At 35.7% G+C, this 15,038-nt stretch overlaps 2 protein-coding genes across 3 annotated transcripts; both read right to left on the reverse strand.

Annotated features, from left to right (window-relative positions):
* Positions 1-670: 670 nt before the first annotated feature.
* LOC135586973 (histone deacetylase 6-like) lies at positions 671-6,865 on the reverse strand. 2 transcript variants are annotated; one of them, XM_065080912.1, is made up of 6 exons: positions 6,726-6,865; positions 5,152-5,770; positions 1,855-2,301; positions 1,622-1,764; positions 1,033-1,123; positions 671-943 (listed from the first exon to the last, which is right to left on the reverse strand). In XM_065080912.1, exons 2-6 carry the CDS (start codon positions 5,719-5,721, stop codon positions 833-835), a joined length of 1,362 nt encoding a protein of 453 aa, XP_064936984.1. In that variant the 5' UTR covers positions 5,722-5,770; positions 6,726-6,865; the 3' UTR covers positions 671-832. The 2 variants fall into 2 exon arrangements, with proteins under 2 accessions (XP_064936984.1, XP_064936983.1); XM_065080911.1 differs by lacking the exon at positions 6,726-6,865 and having other exon boundaries at positions 5,152-5,869.
* On the reverse strand, positions 6,756-14,171 carry LOC135588678 (chaperone protein dnaJ 10-like). The gene is made up of 10 exons (XM_065080913.1): positions 14,007-14,171; positions 13,437-13,542; positions 12,693-12,752; positions 11,847-11,929; positions 11,470-11,635; positions 9,168-9,297; positions 8,019-8,177; positions 7,765-7,931; positions 7,498-7,578; positions 6,756-6,894 (listed from the first exon to the last, which is right to left on the reverse strand). The coding sequence occupies exons 2-10, from the start codon at positions 13,521-13,523 to the stop codon at positions 6,823-6,825; spliced, it is 1,005 nt and encodes a 334-aa protein (XP_064936985.1). The 5' UTR covers positions 13,524-13,542; positions 14,007-14,171; the 3' UTR covers positions 6,756-6,822.
* Positions 14,172-15,038: the final 867 nt, after the last annotated feature.

Below are 15,038 nucleotides of genomic sequence, written 5' to 3' on the forward strand. Positions count from 1 at the left end.
GATCAATGCAGAAATATTTCTAAGAGAAATGTCTATTTTCATATAATTTTTGTGAACTTACATTTATTTACATAACTATTATAAACAATCCAAAGTCTACAAGAATTTTAAAGTAATTTACTTCTAGGAGTCCGCATGTATAGGCCTTTTACCACCTATGTTGCCTAAATTGTTTTTTCAGCCTTTCCCCAACTTTTTTCCACATCCAGAACACAAAAGCAAGTGTCTCACTTTGTAGAAATAAATATTAATCTATCTGATCACTCTCCCCGACAAGGATGACTAGATAGCAACATCTCTTTACCAGTGGATACAACTCAATTTGGATTCTTTTAAAATTTCACTGAGAAAATTGCTAATTTATCTAGGATGATCATACCATTTTTCTTGTACAATTAGTTAGTATACTATGTTACCTAGTAGGTGGCACACTCAGTGGATTAAGGCAACCACCTTCTTTAGGAACACTCAAGGCAAACTGCTACCGACTCTTAGTACCTATAGCCAAGTCTTAGTTTTATGCTATGTGCTAATAGGAGTCAAATGAACAAGTAACTTTAAAAGTTCTTTATGTTGACATACATTCAAGAGAACAGCTTTTATAACTAAATAGATTTCTTTTGCAAGATAATTATATAGATTTGACACATAAATATATCACTCCTCCAGCTTGAACACCAAAGCTCGAGAGTCCATAAGCATAAAAAAGAAGTTCAATGGTGAACTTGCATTGGTTCTGATGAAACATCAAATGAGACTTACCGACAAATGTAGAAATAGATATGCAAAGCAAGGATTACCCGTATACTAGGTTCTATTGACAGTCTCTTGATCATGCTACATTTTCAGGGTCAGGCTTTTTGTCGTCCTCAAGGTTGTCAGAATCATAATACTCACCACTCCAAAGTTTGGGTTGTGTCCTATTTTCCATATCCTCATCTTCCTACATTGTGTCAATTTATAGTTATCAGATCTTCTTATATCACAAATATAAAAAGAATGACAGTAGATTTGATTAAAGAAGAAATACACCTCCTCCGGAGCTTCTGTGCCGGGTGGTCTTGCCTGGAACTGCACGCTTGGAGCATGTTCAATATGTGAAAGGTGATCCATTAACATATTCCTGCAGACTCATTTGAACCAGACAATAAAAGCAAAACATCAAAAGAAGATGATATTTTAATAAGAACCTGACTATGAAAAAAGAACCTTAAAAAATGCACATTGGACAAAACATATTGATAATGAAAAGGACCAAGTGCACATTCAAATAGAAAGTTCGACTCTCTAGCAACTAACTATTGCTTTTGACAAAGGCACAAAGTATGTTTGGGGTTTCTATTTGCTCTTTTTCTTTTTTATTATGAATTACTTTTTGTGCTATTCTAGTTCTTCAATACAACGAACCTCTAACAGATATACATATGCAGTACACATGACAATTAAAACAGATTCAGTAATCATTTATAAACAAATCATGAATTAAGTGAGTGTGGTTAGTAAATAGCATATTTATATAAAATTATCTCAGTGGAGATATTGCATACAGATACTCTGCACTGCTTCTCTTAGTAAAAGGCATGTATTCTGAATTTCTGATACATTTGTAGTTAACAATTACCTTATGTTCTCCAGTTCTTCTGGAAAGTTTTTATTCTCCACCGTTCTTGGTTGAAAATGAAGATTGTAGTCGGGACCAAAATACTCATAATAATCATTACAAGGCAACTTATTGTCAGGTTCCACTCCAACTGCAACTGCTGTCTGTAAAACATTGTACATGGTATGAATCAATAAACAGCTCCAACCAATCACATAGTAAATTCAGTGAATCAAAGATATGTGCAAAACAACCTCGTAGCACCAGCAGCGGGCGACATTGCACATTGTGTAACCTCCACCTCCCAAAACCATCATGGGGACATTGAAGGATCTAAGGTATTGTAAACAATCTGCATGCCCCTTCACAGACAAGTTGAAGCTACCTAGTCTATCACCTGCTAATGAATCAGCACCACACTGGAGAACTACCACATCAGGCAGGTAAATCTCCATCACCTTTTGAATGATAGGCCTAAAGAGTCCCCGGAAATTTTCATCATCCATCCCATCATTTAGAGGAACATTTAAAGCATAGTACATTCCTTGCCCAAATCCAACATCTTTTATATTGCCAGTTCCAGGAAAGTAGTTTCCCTCTGCATATTTGTGGAATGACACAGTCATGACTCTGTCACTCGTGAGAAAAGCCTCTTCAACACCATCCCCATGATGGATATCAATGTCCACATAGAGAACACGCTGTCCAACAAATCAACTATCATAGATATTACAGACAAAGTCAAAATGTAAACATAACGTATAACAACAAATGAAATCCCAACTATTTTGGCTAGGCTCAAAAAGGGAATAATGCAAACAACAAATCCAAAGACCCAGTAATCACTACATGATTATGCATTTATAGTTGCAATATAAGACAAAAACTCAGAAAACAAAACCTTACATATTTATAATCCACAAACTATGCAGTATGTAATATCTTCAACGAGAACATAATGGAGATACAAGTAAAGAATTTGTGTTATACATCGAATCTAGTTGTGATTTGATTTGGGATATTTTATGCAAGGTTCGTCGTACCATGGTATACCGCTTGATATGGGTGGTACCTATCGATCCGATAGTGGACTGACATAGGTGGTACATACTAGTCTATCAGAATTAGAAAATTTATTTTTTATTGGCACAGAATCAAAGATTTGGAGTTTAAGTGACTTTAAAATTGATGAGTAAGTTTAGTTAGTGGAAAAGTAAAGAGGCCTAGTTAAAGTTGAATATTCTATTGTTAATTGTTTTTAATGTGGCGAGATGAAGATTTTGGACTCTAAAAAGGAGTTTCTGTCCTTATAAATTCCCCTATAATCCTCCTCGCAAATCATTGGGGGTAGCATCACTTGTCAGAGAAGAGGGTGAAGAAGGTGAGGCATCACCTGTCAGCAAATCTATAGGAATTTTTATTTGTTTTTCTAGAACTATTTTGTTATATTTTATGATGATAATGTCTTGTGAAGATTATGACCATGAATTAAATTTTTTGAAATTATATGGAGCAGACAAATTATTTAATTTTACAAATAGCTTTTGTATTTGTATTGAGGGATCATATGATGCGTGAAGTTTAAATTGAATTATAGATCCCTATTATAAAAGATCTATTCATTTTCCTCTCATCATAGATGAGATCATGGTTATTTTGCTGTTCTTTTACCTTTTAAAAATAAACTAGTTGATTGAGCCATTATGGAATTTGACAATTTACTTAATTGGATCAGTTGTTTTAGGAAAAATACATATATTTGAACCCGTTTGGAACCAAGCACTGGGCCAAATTTGACCCAGCTGAGAACCTAACCAGGCCAGACTGCATCTAGCCTAGTCAAAGGCTCCAGGTCCAACAGGTGCTGACCTAGTCTGGCACCCTGACAACCAACTTGAACCCTGGAGGCAGCTTCATTGGGAACCCATATGGCCCAGAAACAAGCAGCCCAGCCTACTGCAGCATCGACTCAGTTCAGTACTGAATTTATAAGTTTTGGCATGTTGTTCCAGTTCAGTGCATTTGGAGCATACTACATTCTTTAGTGCACTGTTTTAACAGCCAAAGAAACATGAATGCATCAGATACAGAAATGTCAGCCAAGCTGCTAACAGAAACGTAACAATTAAGTACTTAAAGACACCTAAAAACCAATAAAATAAACAAAACAAAGATGATTTCTTGGGTTGAGATGACAGCATGGTTTGCAATACCGTACCGTACTGCTCGGTATGTACCAGTACGGTAGAGGACTTGTATGGGCAGTACATTGGTACGCCTTAGTGTCCTACATGTCGGTATGCTCAGTACATATCGGTATGTACCATACCAACAGCTGATCAGTATATCGATATGGTACGGTATTCAAAACCTTGGATGACAGCTTCTTTGCAACATGATAGTCTCAAGTCCAAGTGGAGATCATGAACCATAAATATGTCAAACGAAAGATGCCGAAAAGTTCTCATGACAACCTTAGGTATTTACACCAAGAGAAAACAGGGTGTATTGGTGTAGCAACCAATAAATAAGAAAAATATCAGACATTAACAACCCACAAAATTTTCTTAGTAGTCAGCATTTGCTATGGACTAGGCAAAGGGCCCTACTTGAGAAAGTTTCAAACATCAATTATTATGTGTTTTCAATCATAAAGGATGTCCCAGTATCCTAATCATAGCAATCTCACCAAAACATGATTTTAATATATAAAATATGGATATTTGCAGTGCTTCCATTTCCACATCAACTGAAATGTATTCAGATGCTTAGTCAACCTGGATTTTTGGTCATGACACGTAATGTTAACAAAGAAAAGAAGTTGTGGCGTCCATTGGAGCATCGTTGTACAAGCGCCATATTATTACTTTAACATAGCATTTGAACATTTTGACATCCAAACACTATTAACAATAGTATCTGTTGTCTTAATCAAAATAATAGGTGGTAAAGGGTTAGATCAAATATGTTTCGTTATTCTTAATTTTTTCTACCTTGGAGTTAGTGATCAAATATGTTCTTATGAATTAGAATATTGACCAGCTAGGAAACAACATGTGTTTCTAAGATAAGTATGATGAGATGAATATGTGGTTATGGTTAAAAATTAATCTCTGGATTGCAACGTCAGATAAAAGAGTGGAGTTGTGTTAGCCATCAAGTATAATTCAAAACATTTGGGCAACCCTTTGCAGCGAATTCCACAAAGCTGTTCTTTCTTTGGCAAGTTCCAAAGCAAATATCAAGTTATCGAACCAAGTTGTAGACCTAAATAATTTAAATACACTAGCCGTGTGAAGCACGAGACTAAACTCCTTTTTATATCCAAAAATCCAAGAAAAAGAAACCAAAACAAATATGAAACCTACTTACCATGTGGTCAGCTTGAATCACCAAGAACTACTAACCAATAAAAAAGCGTCACGATATCGTTTCGTAGCAATGGAAGAGAGAAGAAAGATTAATAAGCACAAAACCTAGTCACGGTAACGGAAGAAAAAGATGAATATGTTGTCAGGATTTGGTATCGGGAATATGAGGAGTCGCCTTACTCTGTGGAACTTGAGGAGCTCGAGGATGCCGAGGACGATGTCGTTGACGTAGCAGAAGCCGGAGGCCCCGCACTTCTTGGCGTGGTGGAGACCGCCAGCCCAGTTGATGGCGATGTCAGCATCGCCGCGGTTGATCTTGACAGCCGCGCCGATGGAGCCACCAGCGGATGCCTGGCAGAACTGGAAGAGGCCCTCGAATATGGGACAGTCGTAATCGAGGTTGAAACGCTTAAGCTGGCGGGCGGAGGAGGAGGCGAGGGCGGCGGCGGTGACGGGAGAGACGGAGGCGAGGAAGTCGATGTATTCTTTGGAGTGGAAGCGGATCATGTCGGCGACGGTGGCGGGGAAAGGGCGGGAGACCTCCATGAGGCGGTGTAGGCGGTAGTGGATGATGAGGTTGTGAGCCATGCGGATTCGGTGGGGCTTCATCGGGTGCCCCTGCCTGTAGTAGTAGTCTCCGATCGTCGGCTCGTAGAAGTAGCTCACCCGCCGCTTGGCCCAGTCCCCGCACGATGCCGACGCCAACGATGCTCCCTCACCTCCTTCCACCGCCGACGATGACGCCACCATCTCTCTCGCTGCGCTTTTCTTCTCTCTTTGGCACTCGACCGCTCCTCGTCTTGTTCGAATGAGCGAGAGACGAGTGAGTGAGGGAGGGAGGGATTTGGTTTGGGTTGTTATGGACAGGGTCTAAAAATCAGATCAAGAAAATATGAAACCGCGCCAAATCAAACCCACTTTATTTTGGGGTTTGTTTACATGTCTATTCTATTTGAAAAAATATATATATATATATATATATTTCAAAATAAATAAAGATAAAAATTCTTTTTTCTCATATAACCTCATATTTAGGTATATTTATCATGAAAAAATAATAAATAAAAAAAGATGAAGTCTTACCATATCACAATATTTTTTTAATGGACTTATATATTATTTATTAATAAACTGAAACATTATAAATCTATTCAACAACATTGTAAAGAGGCCTGAATTAAGAAGGTTTTCATATATTTCAAAAACAATTAATTTTTTTCTCATTAGCCTTAAGCTTAAGTTTATATATTTTGAGAAACATAATATTTATATTAATTTATTATTGAAGAATAGTAATAAAAATTTATAGTGTTTATAGCTACTAAACAAACTATGAGTAGTCCAAACCAAATCATTAGCTTGGACTGAGACTATGAGTCATGCTTGTATATGATACATCGATCTGAATCGAATTCTACCTTCATAGAAAAACAAAATTACTTTTAAGGTACAGCTCACTATAAAAAGGCAAAGGGGGCTTGTTCAAGATGAGTCTCAGCAAATCAATCAATATCTGTATTAAGCTATTGACAACAAATAACTTTTAGAACAGAAACAGAGATAAAAAATTCTTGGAGCATTCAACGAGGAAATGAAAAGCTGAGAAGAAATTTCTTGGTTCATCGCACAAGATTTATCTGAAAGATAATGCCAAACATCAAAATCTTTTATAAATGTATGACTTAACATCGACAAAAAAACTGGATAAAATCAAGCCTCATGCCGCAAGACATGAACAGTTGAGATAAATTTACCAACATATTTCCAGCAGTAACTTTCTCGCATCAGTTGCCTTCTTCACCATGAACATCACTCACAGCAAATCATCTATGTGTTTCACAAGACTACCTCTTATGGTATGACACCGCCGGTGCCATCCTCAAGGCGAAGACTGTTCTCTCTCCTATAAAGCCCTTTAGCACCCTGCTCAGAAGAAAATATGACATTTAGAGTTTAGACAAACTTGCTCACCATGATAACTGCAAGTCACTGCTCTGTAAATTCATCTAGTCTATTAATAATAATTCTCAGGTCAGATTCAGAGTAGTGTAAGAGTGAAAGTTAATAAATGGCATGGGGTTTCTTATAATATATTTAAAAAATGTCCTATCACCATGCCTAAGTCGATGGGAATGCTAACATAAACCGAATGATTAGAAATGCGTAAGACTTATTAACCCACAATTGTGCTGGAAATCCTCTAATTACAAAGATGGAAGCATTCAAAATCTACTCAAGGTATGACTAATGAATGAAATTTTTTTAGTAACACCATGTGCAGAAGTTTCTTTTATCTAAAAAAAAATTGATATATGCACTATATATATGTGTGTGTGTGTGTGTGTGTGTGTGTGTGTGTGTGTGTGTGTGTATGTATGTAAGTATGTATGTATGTTTCTAAATGCTACTGGTTTATATCTATTATTCTCTGAGTCATCTAATTGTAATCATCTTAATGAGATATTGTCCAGAAAGGAAGAAATCAGCATTACAAAAATGCTCCATTGGGTAAAAAATTTCACATACTTGGAAAATTGTTCCCATCTTCTTCAGTGCTCTGGCTCTGAACTTCAACACATCCTTGGAAACACTATTATCTTTCAGAACCTGAACTCAACCAGACATTTGAATTTAGCTGATGGAAAACACTAAAGCACAATCAGGATATTCAAATATGCAATTGATGCAGTGCCTCCATAACAACATTTGCATTCTTTAGTAATTATTTATTTTCACATGTATGCCACATTCAATGCAATATGTTGCATGGACATATAAGACAATGAAGCTTACTGCTTGGCAAACATGTGAAAGAGTTGATTCTATGTCTAGCACATTTATTTTCCACAAAGAACCAAGCATCGCATCCTTTTTCTCTTCGAAGTTCTTCATAAGGTCCTCTTCTTCAGACCCCTCAAGTTTTTTCATCCCTTCCTGAAGCTGTATTAGTGCAACAGCACCTAGATTGAGAAACAATTTGGATAATGTTAGCGGAAGCCTAATGACAATCAAACCAAAAAATTAGGGAAGAAAAGTCAGGTAAGTACCTGATGCTGCATTAACTTGTGATTTTATATGGTGACCCTTATCTCGTACCCACTCAGCGATAAATGGCATGCCCATATATCGCCTGCTCTTTCCAATTTCTCTCGCAGATTGTCTGGCATATATATATCCAATGGTGTGGAGCATAGCCTCCCCAAAAGCTGAAAATTAGTAATTTTAGTTTTGCAGGTGTGATTCAAGGAAAGGGAGTAAATCCAGTAACATTCTCAATTAAATCTCATCCACGAGCAGAAAGTATGCACTATATGTAAGAGTAAGAGAATGCATATTACCATTACAAGCAGAGAGATCGTGTTTTACACTTTTACTGGTTATTTAGATTGCAAAAGAGTAACCTTACTTCATGCCAAGGGATGCCATGAAACTATCACCAATACAAGATCTTGGGAGAATCAACATGTGTAGCCTTACCTCTAAAAGTAGACTGTAATTTCAGAACCTGAACACCTAGAGGTTGTAAGAAGCAACATTAACAGTTCATCCTGAAGATTACATAGAATCTGATTGTCTTTAATAGAAAGTTTTGAGTTCAAGTATATACATTACGGATGCAAGTCTAATGGGTGCCATAGCTGAGCAATACACCACATATGCATTGTGAGAGAGTTCTTTGTTTAAGAAACTATAGTTCTTCAAAGAAACTATAATTGTTTAAGATCATATAACACATACAATATACAAATCAAATAAGTTAGAGATAATCATATATCAAAGACATAGCATGCATCCATTTAAATAGTGTGGATCTTTTTAACTGATCTAATTGTTTGGCATTGCCTGAATGGCTGCCTAGCACCTTGTGATTGCTAGATCTGCAACCACCAGCTAACTATAGTTATGTATGCCAAATATTAATTTTTCAAAAGCACTAAAATTTTACTATATTCAAGGTTGTGATACAAACATCGATACTATTTTCTATTCAGTAAACAGGGATTTGTGGAAAAAAAAAGAATTTTGTCCTCTCTCGGCCCCTTGTCTACTTTACCAGGTTGCTTTGACCCTTCAACTCTAATAATCATTCTCTATTTACTATCCTATGATCCTATCCATCATGAATTGCATGTGATAAAAAAAGCACCTAAAGGAAAAAAGACAAATGGGAGTGGAGAAGAAGCTGAGAACTTTACCAGCTTGAGATAAACGACGAGCTTCAGAGCTGGCCCAAGCTGCAAACTGTTCTTTCTGCCCAGACACATAAAGCTGAAGGCGATCTTTCAGAACCTGGATTAGTTTCTGTTCCCTTTCTTTCTGTAATTCCTGCACTTGGAAATTGAAACTTATCATGGTATGGGCTTATAACATAAGCAAATCTATCGAGTAAGATAAGTGAACAAAATCTACACAAGAAAAGCACAGTATATTTATGATTTCTGAAACACATTGCTGACATGGAGAAGCGCAAATTAACATGCTAAACCAACACATATTTTTATTTTATCTTATTCTTTTTAAATGATGATGGTACAATAACCTCAAAGATGGAACCATCAGCAAGAGCATAGCAGCAAATGTTCAACCAACAAACAGTAGTAATAAGAATGTGAATGGGAATCAGATCCAAACAACAATGAGCTTCAGCAAGAAAATCAAAATAGACAATATATGATCTGATTATGAAACAATCATTCAACTCACCATGCTATCTATATGTTTATACGTTTGTACATATACATACATACGTTTATACATATACATACAACACACACATATGTATATATATATACATATATATATATATATACACACACACACACACACACAACACACACATATGTATATATATATACATATATATATATATATACATATATATATATATATATATACATATATATATATATATATGTATATATATATATATATATGTATATATATATATATATACATATATATATATATATACATATATTTATTTATATATATATATATATATAACATTATAATACATTAAAAAAATCCCAATATGTTTGAAGCAATAATTTAAGTACTGCAAATTTCCTGGTATTCTGGTAGAAGATTCTTGAGCCATCTACGTTCCAAATTTGTTACTTCCTTTGCATCTCATGCCACCTGATTATTGCCTTACCTAGACTAGAGAAGTGAGGTCAGGAGAAGAGGAGGGAATGCTGGAGGAGTTAGGATAGGGTTATACATATTTTGCTCCTAGATTTGTTATTTAATTGTCCTTTTGTTTCCTATTTCTTTAGAGGTATCGGCGGCATGTCTCATAACAGCCATCAAGTAAAAAATGTGATGCTGGCTAAAATGTGGGAGTGCATCGACATATGAATCCTGGTTTTTTAGTACCTAGCAAGGGTTGCGATATGCCCAATGCAGTTCGACACGGGCAGTCCAACACTCTACCAATATGCAGACCTGATTAATTTGGGGTGTAAATTCCAGAATAAGGCATGTACCATCCGATGTAGGGCATATACCACTCACTCTAGTCGGGCCTGTACCATCCAGAAAAGGGTGGTATAGGCCCTGTACTGGGCAAATTTTTCAGCCTTTTTCATATTTTTTCCAAAAGTCAGTATGTATCAATGTACCAATATTCAGTACATCAATATGGACTGGTACAGTACTGGTTTGATCCTTGACCAATGCATGAAATTATGAATGCTGGTGCCTAACATGTGCTAGGAAATTTCCTACATGGTGGTGTCCGACACTGATATGACATGGACATCACTAGAAATTTGAATTTTCATTATTCTTTAGCAGAATGAACCCTTTTAGGACTCTAGTAGACACATTTTAAGATCAATAATATAAGACAAACTATGCCTAGCCCACACCTAACATTGCCTTTGCTAGATAAAAAGTCTAGTCTGACTTTCCAGTTATAGAGGTAGCATGCTAGGCATCATATTCATTGGCGAAACCAATTTAGTCATATTTTAGTCATTAGTGTATTCTTAAAGAGTTCTGCTAGAGATCTGGTAGAAACAAGTGGCATATAGATGTTGTGGTTGGCTTGATGACATGGTTTCTACGTCCAACAATATGGCTCACGTACTTTTGCATATTTTGGCAAGGATCATCAGATCATTTTTCAATGCTACAAATAATTAAGGAAAAATGTGTACAAAGGATCGCACTAGATAAATCACAAGTGTGCTGGACAAGTTGCCAATGGCAAATACTCAGGAGTGACATAGGTTCTTAAAATAAAAATGTCATGATGCAGAAAAAGTCTATTACAGCCATATAGTAAAAATGAGATGTTCTCATCACAAATTTCATAGCCTTAAGCTAAATTTCTTCAAGGTAATAAGTTACTGGAGCTATTTACCATTTAGTTAAGAATCAGAAACTATGATCAATTCATCCATAAAAATTCACAAATGCATTCTCATTTCAAGATAAAAATGTATTTTTAAATTATTCCAAAAAAATATAACATTCTTTACTAGTGTCAGATACCTTAATTTTCTCTTGAACTCTTTGTTTCCGGGTTTCTGGGACCTGTGATTCTTCTTCAACTTCTACACAAGCTATGGTTGCTAAAGCTAGTTGTCCAACATAATCTTCAAAGAACTCACTTCCAAAAAGCATCCCAAAGACAGCAGCAGGATCGACCATGGAATCCCTGAGAGATACCAAAGGTATGACCATTGCAACATATGAACAAGGTTTCTTAGAATAAAAACAAATTCAGATAACTACCAACTTTATTTTTGAGATGCATTTGCTAACATACTTTAAAGTAAAAAAACAAAGATCAAGTTAGAAATTTTACAACCAATGTTTTCCATACAGATGATATGGAAAGTTAACATGTTTCTTCTTAATGGACATACCGGGGAACACCTTCCTTTCCATGCTTATCATATTCTTCACGTTTTGCAGGATCACTCAAGACTTGATAAGCCTCGCCAAGTACCTACACATTAAAACTATTTAAATCAGTAATAATTTAATGATGAGAGACATGCATTTTCAAAACATTAAAATAGTTGTAACTGTTTCTATTGGCAAGCAAGTTTGACCAATTTCCGGCAAACTGAATATCCTAGTGGGAATTTGCTCCATTGCCTCATTATCTTAATTAATATGCTGAGACCATCAACCATAGAGCAAAGTCTGTCATTTCCCTTCTGTCATAAAAACAACCTTGGAGGGTCTGTCATTTGCAAAATGCTTTTCTTCTTTATAGAGTTATGAGTAACAGTGTGGCAGAGTAGAAAAGATATGCAAGTCTTAGGATGTTTTCTACACTGTCACTTCTGGATTATGAAAAAGGAAGTACCCAGTATTGAATTATTTCCATCATAGTTTCATGGTTCAGTGAACTGTAGTACTGTACTACAAGAAATGCAAAGTTAAGATGGGCTTAGTAGGAGGATTGCAACTAAAATAAATACCTGTAAAGCATCCAAGCAGAACATAAATAATGTTATTTACAATGAACCAATCTCCACAAAACTTAAATGACCGTAAGTTAGAGCTCTTCAAATCCTGTCAATCAATTGAACCACTGAATAGATTTGAGGCTCAGATTTGATGCATTCTAACCAAAAAATCCAAATTAATCACAACAAAGGAACTTAGATTGGATGAATAATGCATACATTTTTTAAAGCATGTAATAAATCAAGACCAATTGCAGTTATAACATGACAAGTTCCATCGAACAAATTAAGCACCTGGAAGTTATGAGCAGCTTGTGGATCTCCAAGATTCTTATCTGGGTGCACCAAGCGTGCCTACAAAATGGAATAAACAAAGATTAGCGAATCTCACTTATCATTCAGTATTCATAATTTAAATTTAACTAATTCAGAGAAAATAAAAACCTAGGAGATCCAGCCATTCAAAGTTCAGCATCATGTGACACAAGAAATATCTGAAAAAAGAAATCTCAAAACTAGGTCATGAGAAACCTGTTTTAGCTTATTTAAGACCATGCATATGACAAAGACATTTCTTTGAACCAAGGAAAAAAATTCTAGAAAAAAAAAACATGAGAAGTCGTTTGGTCAAAGTGATCAATATTAAAGGACAAGTATGGTTAACTGACAAATTGATCAATATAAGGCATATTTTTCTTGTTCTAGGTCGTCTTAGACAAGCGCAAAATGATGCAATTAGTGTTTAAATGAATATGTACAATGACTTAATAGCTCTTCATGGCAGAAAGATAAATTTGGTTTTGGGAGCATTCAGCTAATAGAAACTTGTAAATAATTCACCTCTAACAAATTAGGCCATTTTCAATAATATAAAGACTCTCCCCGGCCTTCATTGGCTGAGATTTGCGCACCCTTTCCTTTATTTTCAACAATTTATTTATTCAATTTTTTTTTTCACAATGGTAGGAGGCAGGAAACCTGTAAACGATCGGAACAACTCAATACATATATTTATAGGTGAAGAGATTCCCTTGTCACCTTGAGGTAATAGGCCTTCTTTATCTCAGCAGCAGATGCATCAACACTGATACCCAATATATCATAGTACTCGGTGTCCTTCACCATGGTATCCGATTCTACCTACCTGCAACACAAAATTCCAGAGGATATATCGATTTTTATTACCGGTGTATCCCATAACAAGTTATCAATTGATCGAATCAAAGTATCATAATGATTGATTAATCATTAGAACAAGAACTTGTCGTGCGCAGATTTATGTTTCTTTTTATTCAAATCGAATGCCAGATAAATCGGGATTCAATCCAGAACGAACATTATGATGAACCCCAAAGATCTTTTCATGAGAAAATAAATGTCAACATCGACGAACTAAAAGCGCAAAACGATACGTCAGATCAGTAGCGAAAGGCAAGAACTCAAAGCCATAAGACAAAGACCGGTGTTCTTCCCAAACGCAAGGAAATTGGTCCTGGAAAGATGAGGGAACAGCGAAATGAGAACCATAGGGATCCAGCTTCAGGCGAATCAATCGCGGAAAGCCGAGGAAACGACGAGATCTTGGTTTTCTGAAACCGAAGGACGAACCTGGAGATTAGATAGAATATGAGAGCAGCACGTTCGGACCTCCGTTATTGGAGGGAGACCGGGGAAGAAATGGGAGGCAAGGCGTCGGGAATTGGAGTAGCTGCCCCTGGTGCCGAGGCCACAAAGCAACGGCGGATAGAGCTTCCAACAGCGGGAAGAGACACGCATGACACCACCTGATGCATTAAATACTGTGCCAACTGCAACCGTCATTTTCGGACGCTTTTACATATATATATATATATATATATATATATATATATATATATATATGTATAGAGAGAGAGAGATATGACGCTTTTACATATCTATCCTTTTAAATTTTACAAATAATATGTTTACTCTTTCAAATTTTAATATAAGATATATATTTCTCTAACGTTTCATATATATAAATATATACATTATTATATATAGGGCTTTTATATTCCTAGCATTTCAAAGTTTGGAAATATTATATACATAAATCATTTTTTAAATATAACATATATAATATTTATACATTTCGTGAGTATATATATATATATATATAATTTCCACTTGTATTAACTCTTATCCAATTAACTTAAAGTTAGAGATGTAAATAATAAAATCATTATTATCATTAGAAGAGAGATACAAGTTACATATTTGAAGGGTGTCAATGTTGATGTGGATTAATATGAATATCTTCCTGATTGCAAAACATTGAATCTAATTTAACGGATCAAGTAGAATTAAATAGAAAAAATTGCAGGAGAAACCATCATATTTATGGGGTTTTCTGGATCAGTCCTCTAAAACGAGAACCAACTTATCCCACAGCCATTAATGCTGGGTTTAAATGGAGCCACACTGTGTGGTAAGAAAATATGGCTCTTGTCCAAATGACTCCCAAATGTTCACAGCATGTTCTACATGAGATCTTGCAACAGAAACCAAGAAAAAAAATATCAAGAAAATGCTCCCACAACACCGACCTTTACGATCCAAAAACTCGGGGAGCAAGTGCCACAGAAACATGCAATTGAGAGCCCTGCATGACCATGTATA

Source organism: Musa acuminata, chromosome BXJ1-8 (genome assembly GCF_036884655.1).
Source record: "Musa acuminata AAA Group cultivar baxijiao chromosome BXJ1-8, Cavendish_Baxijiao_AAA, whole genome shotgun sequence".
Taxonomy (NCBI): Eukaryota; Viridiplantae; Streptophyta; class Magnoliopsida; order Zingiberales; family Musaceae; genus Musa; species Musa acuminata.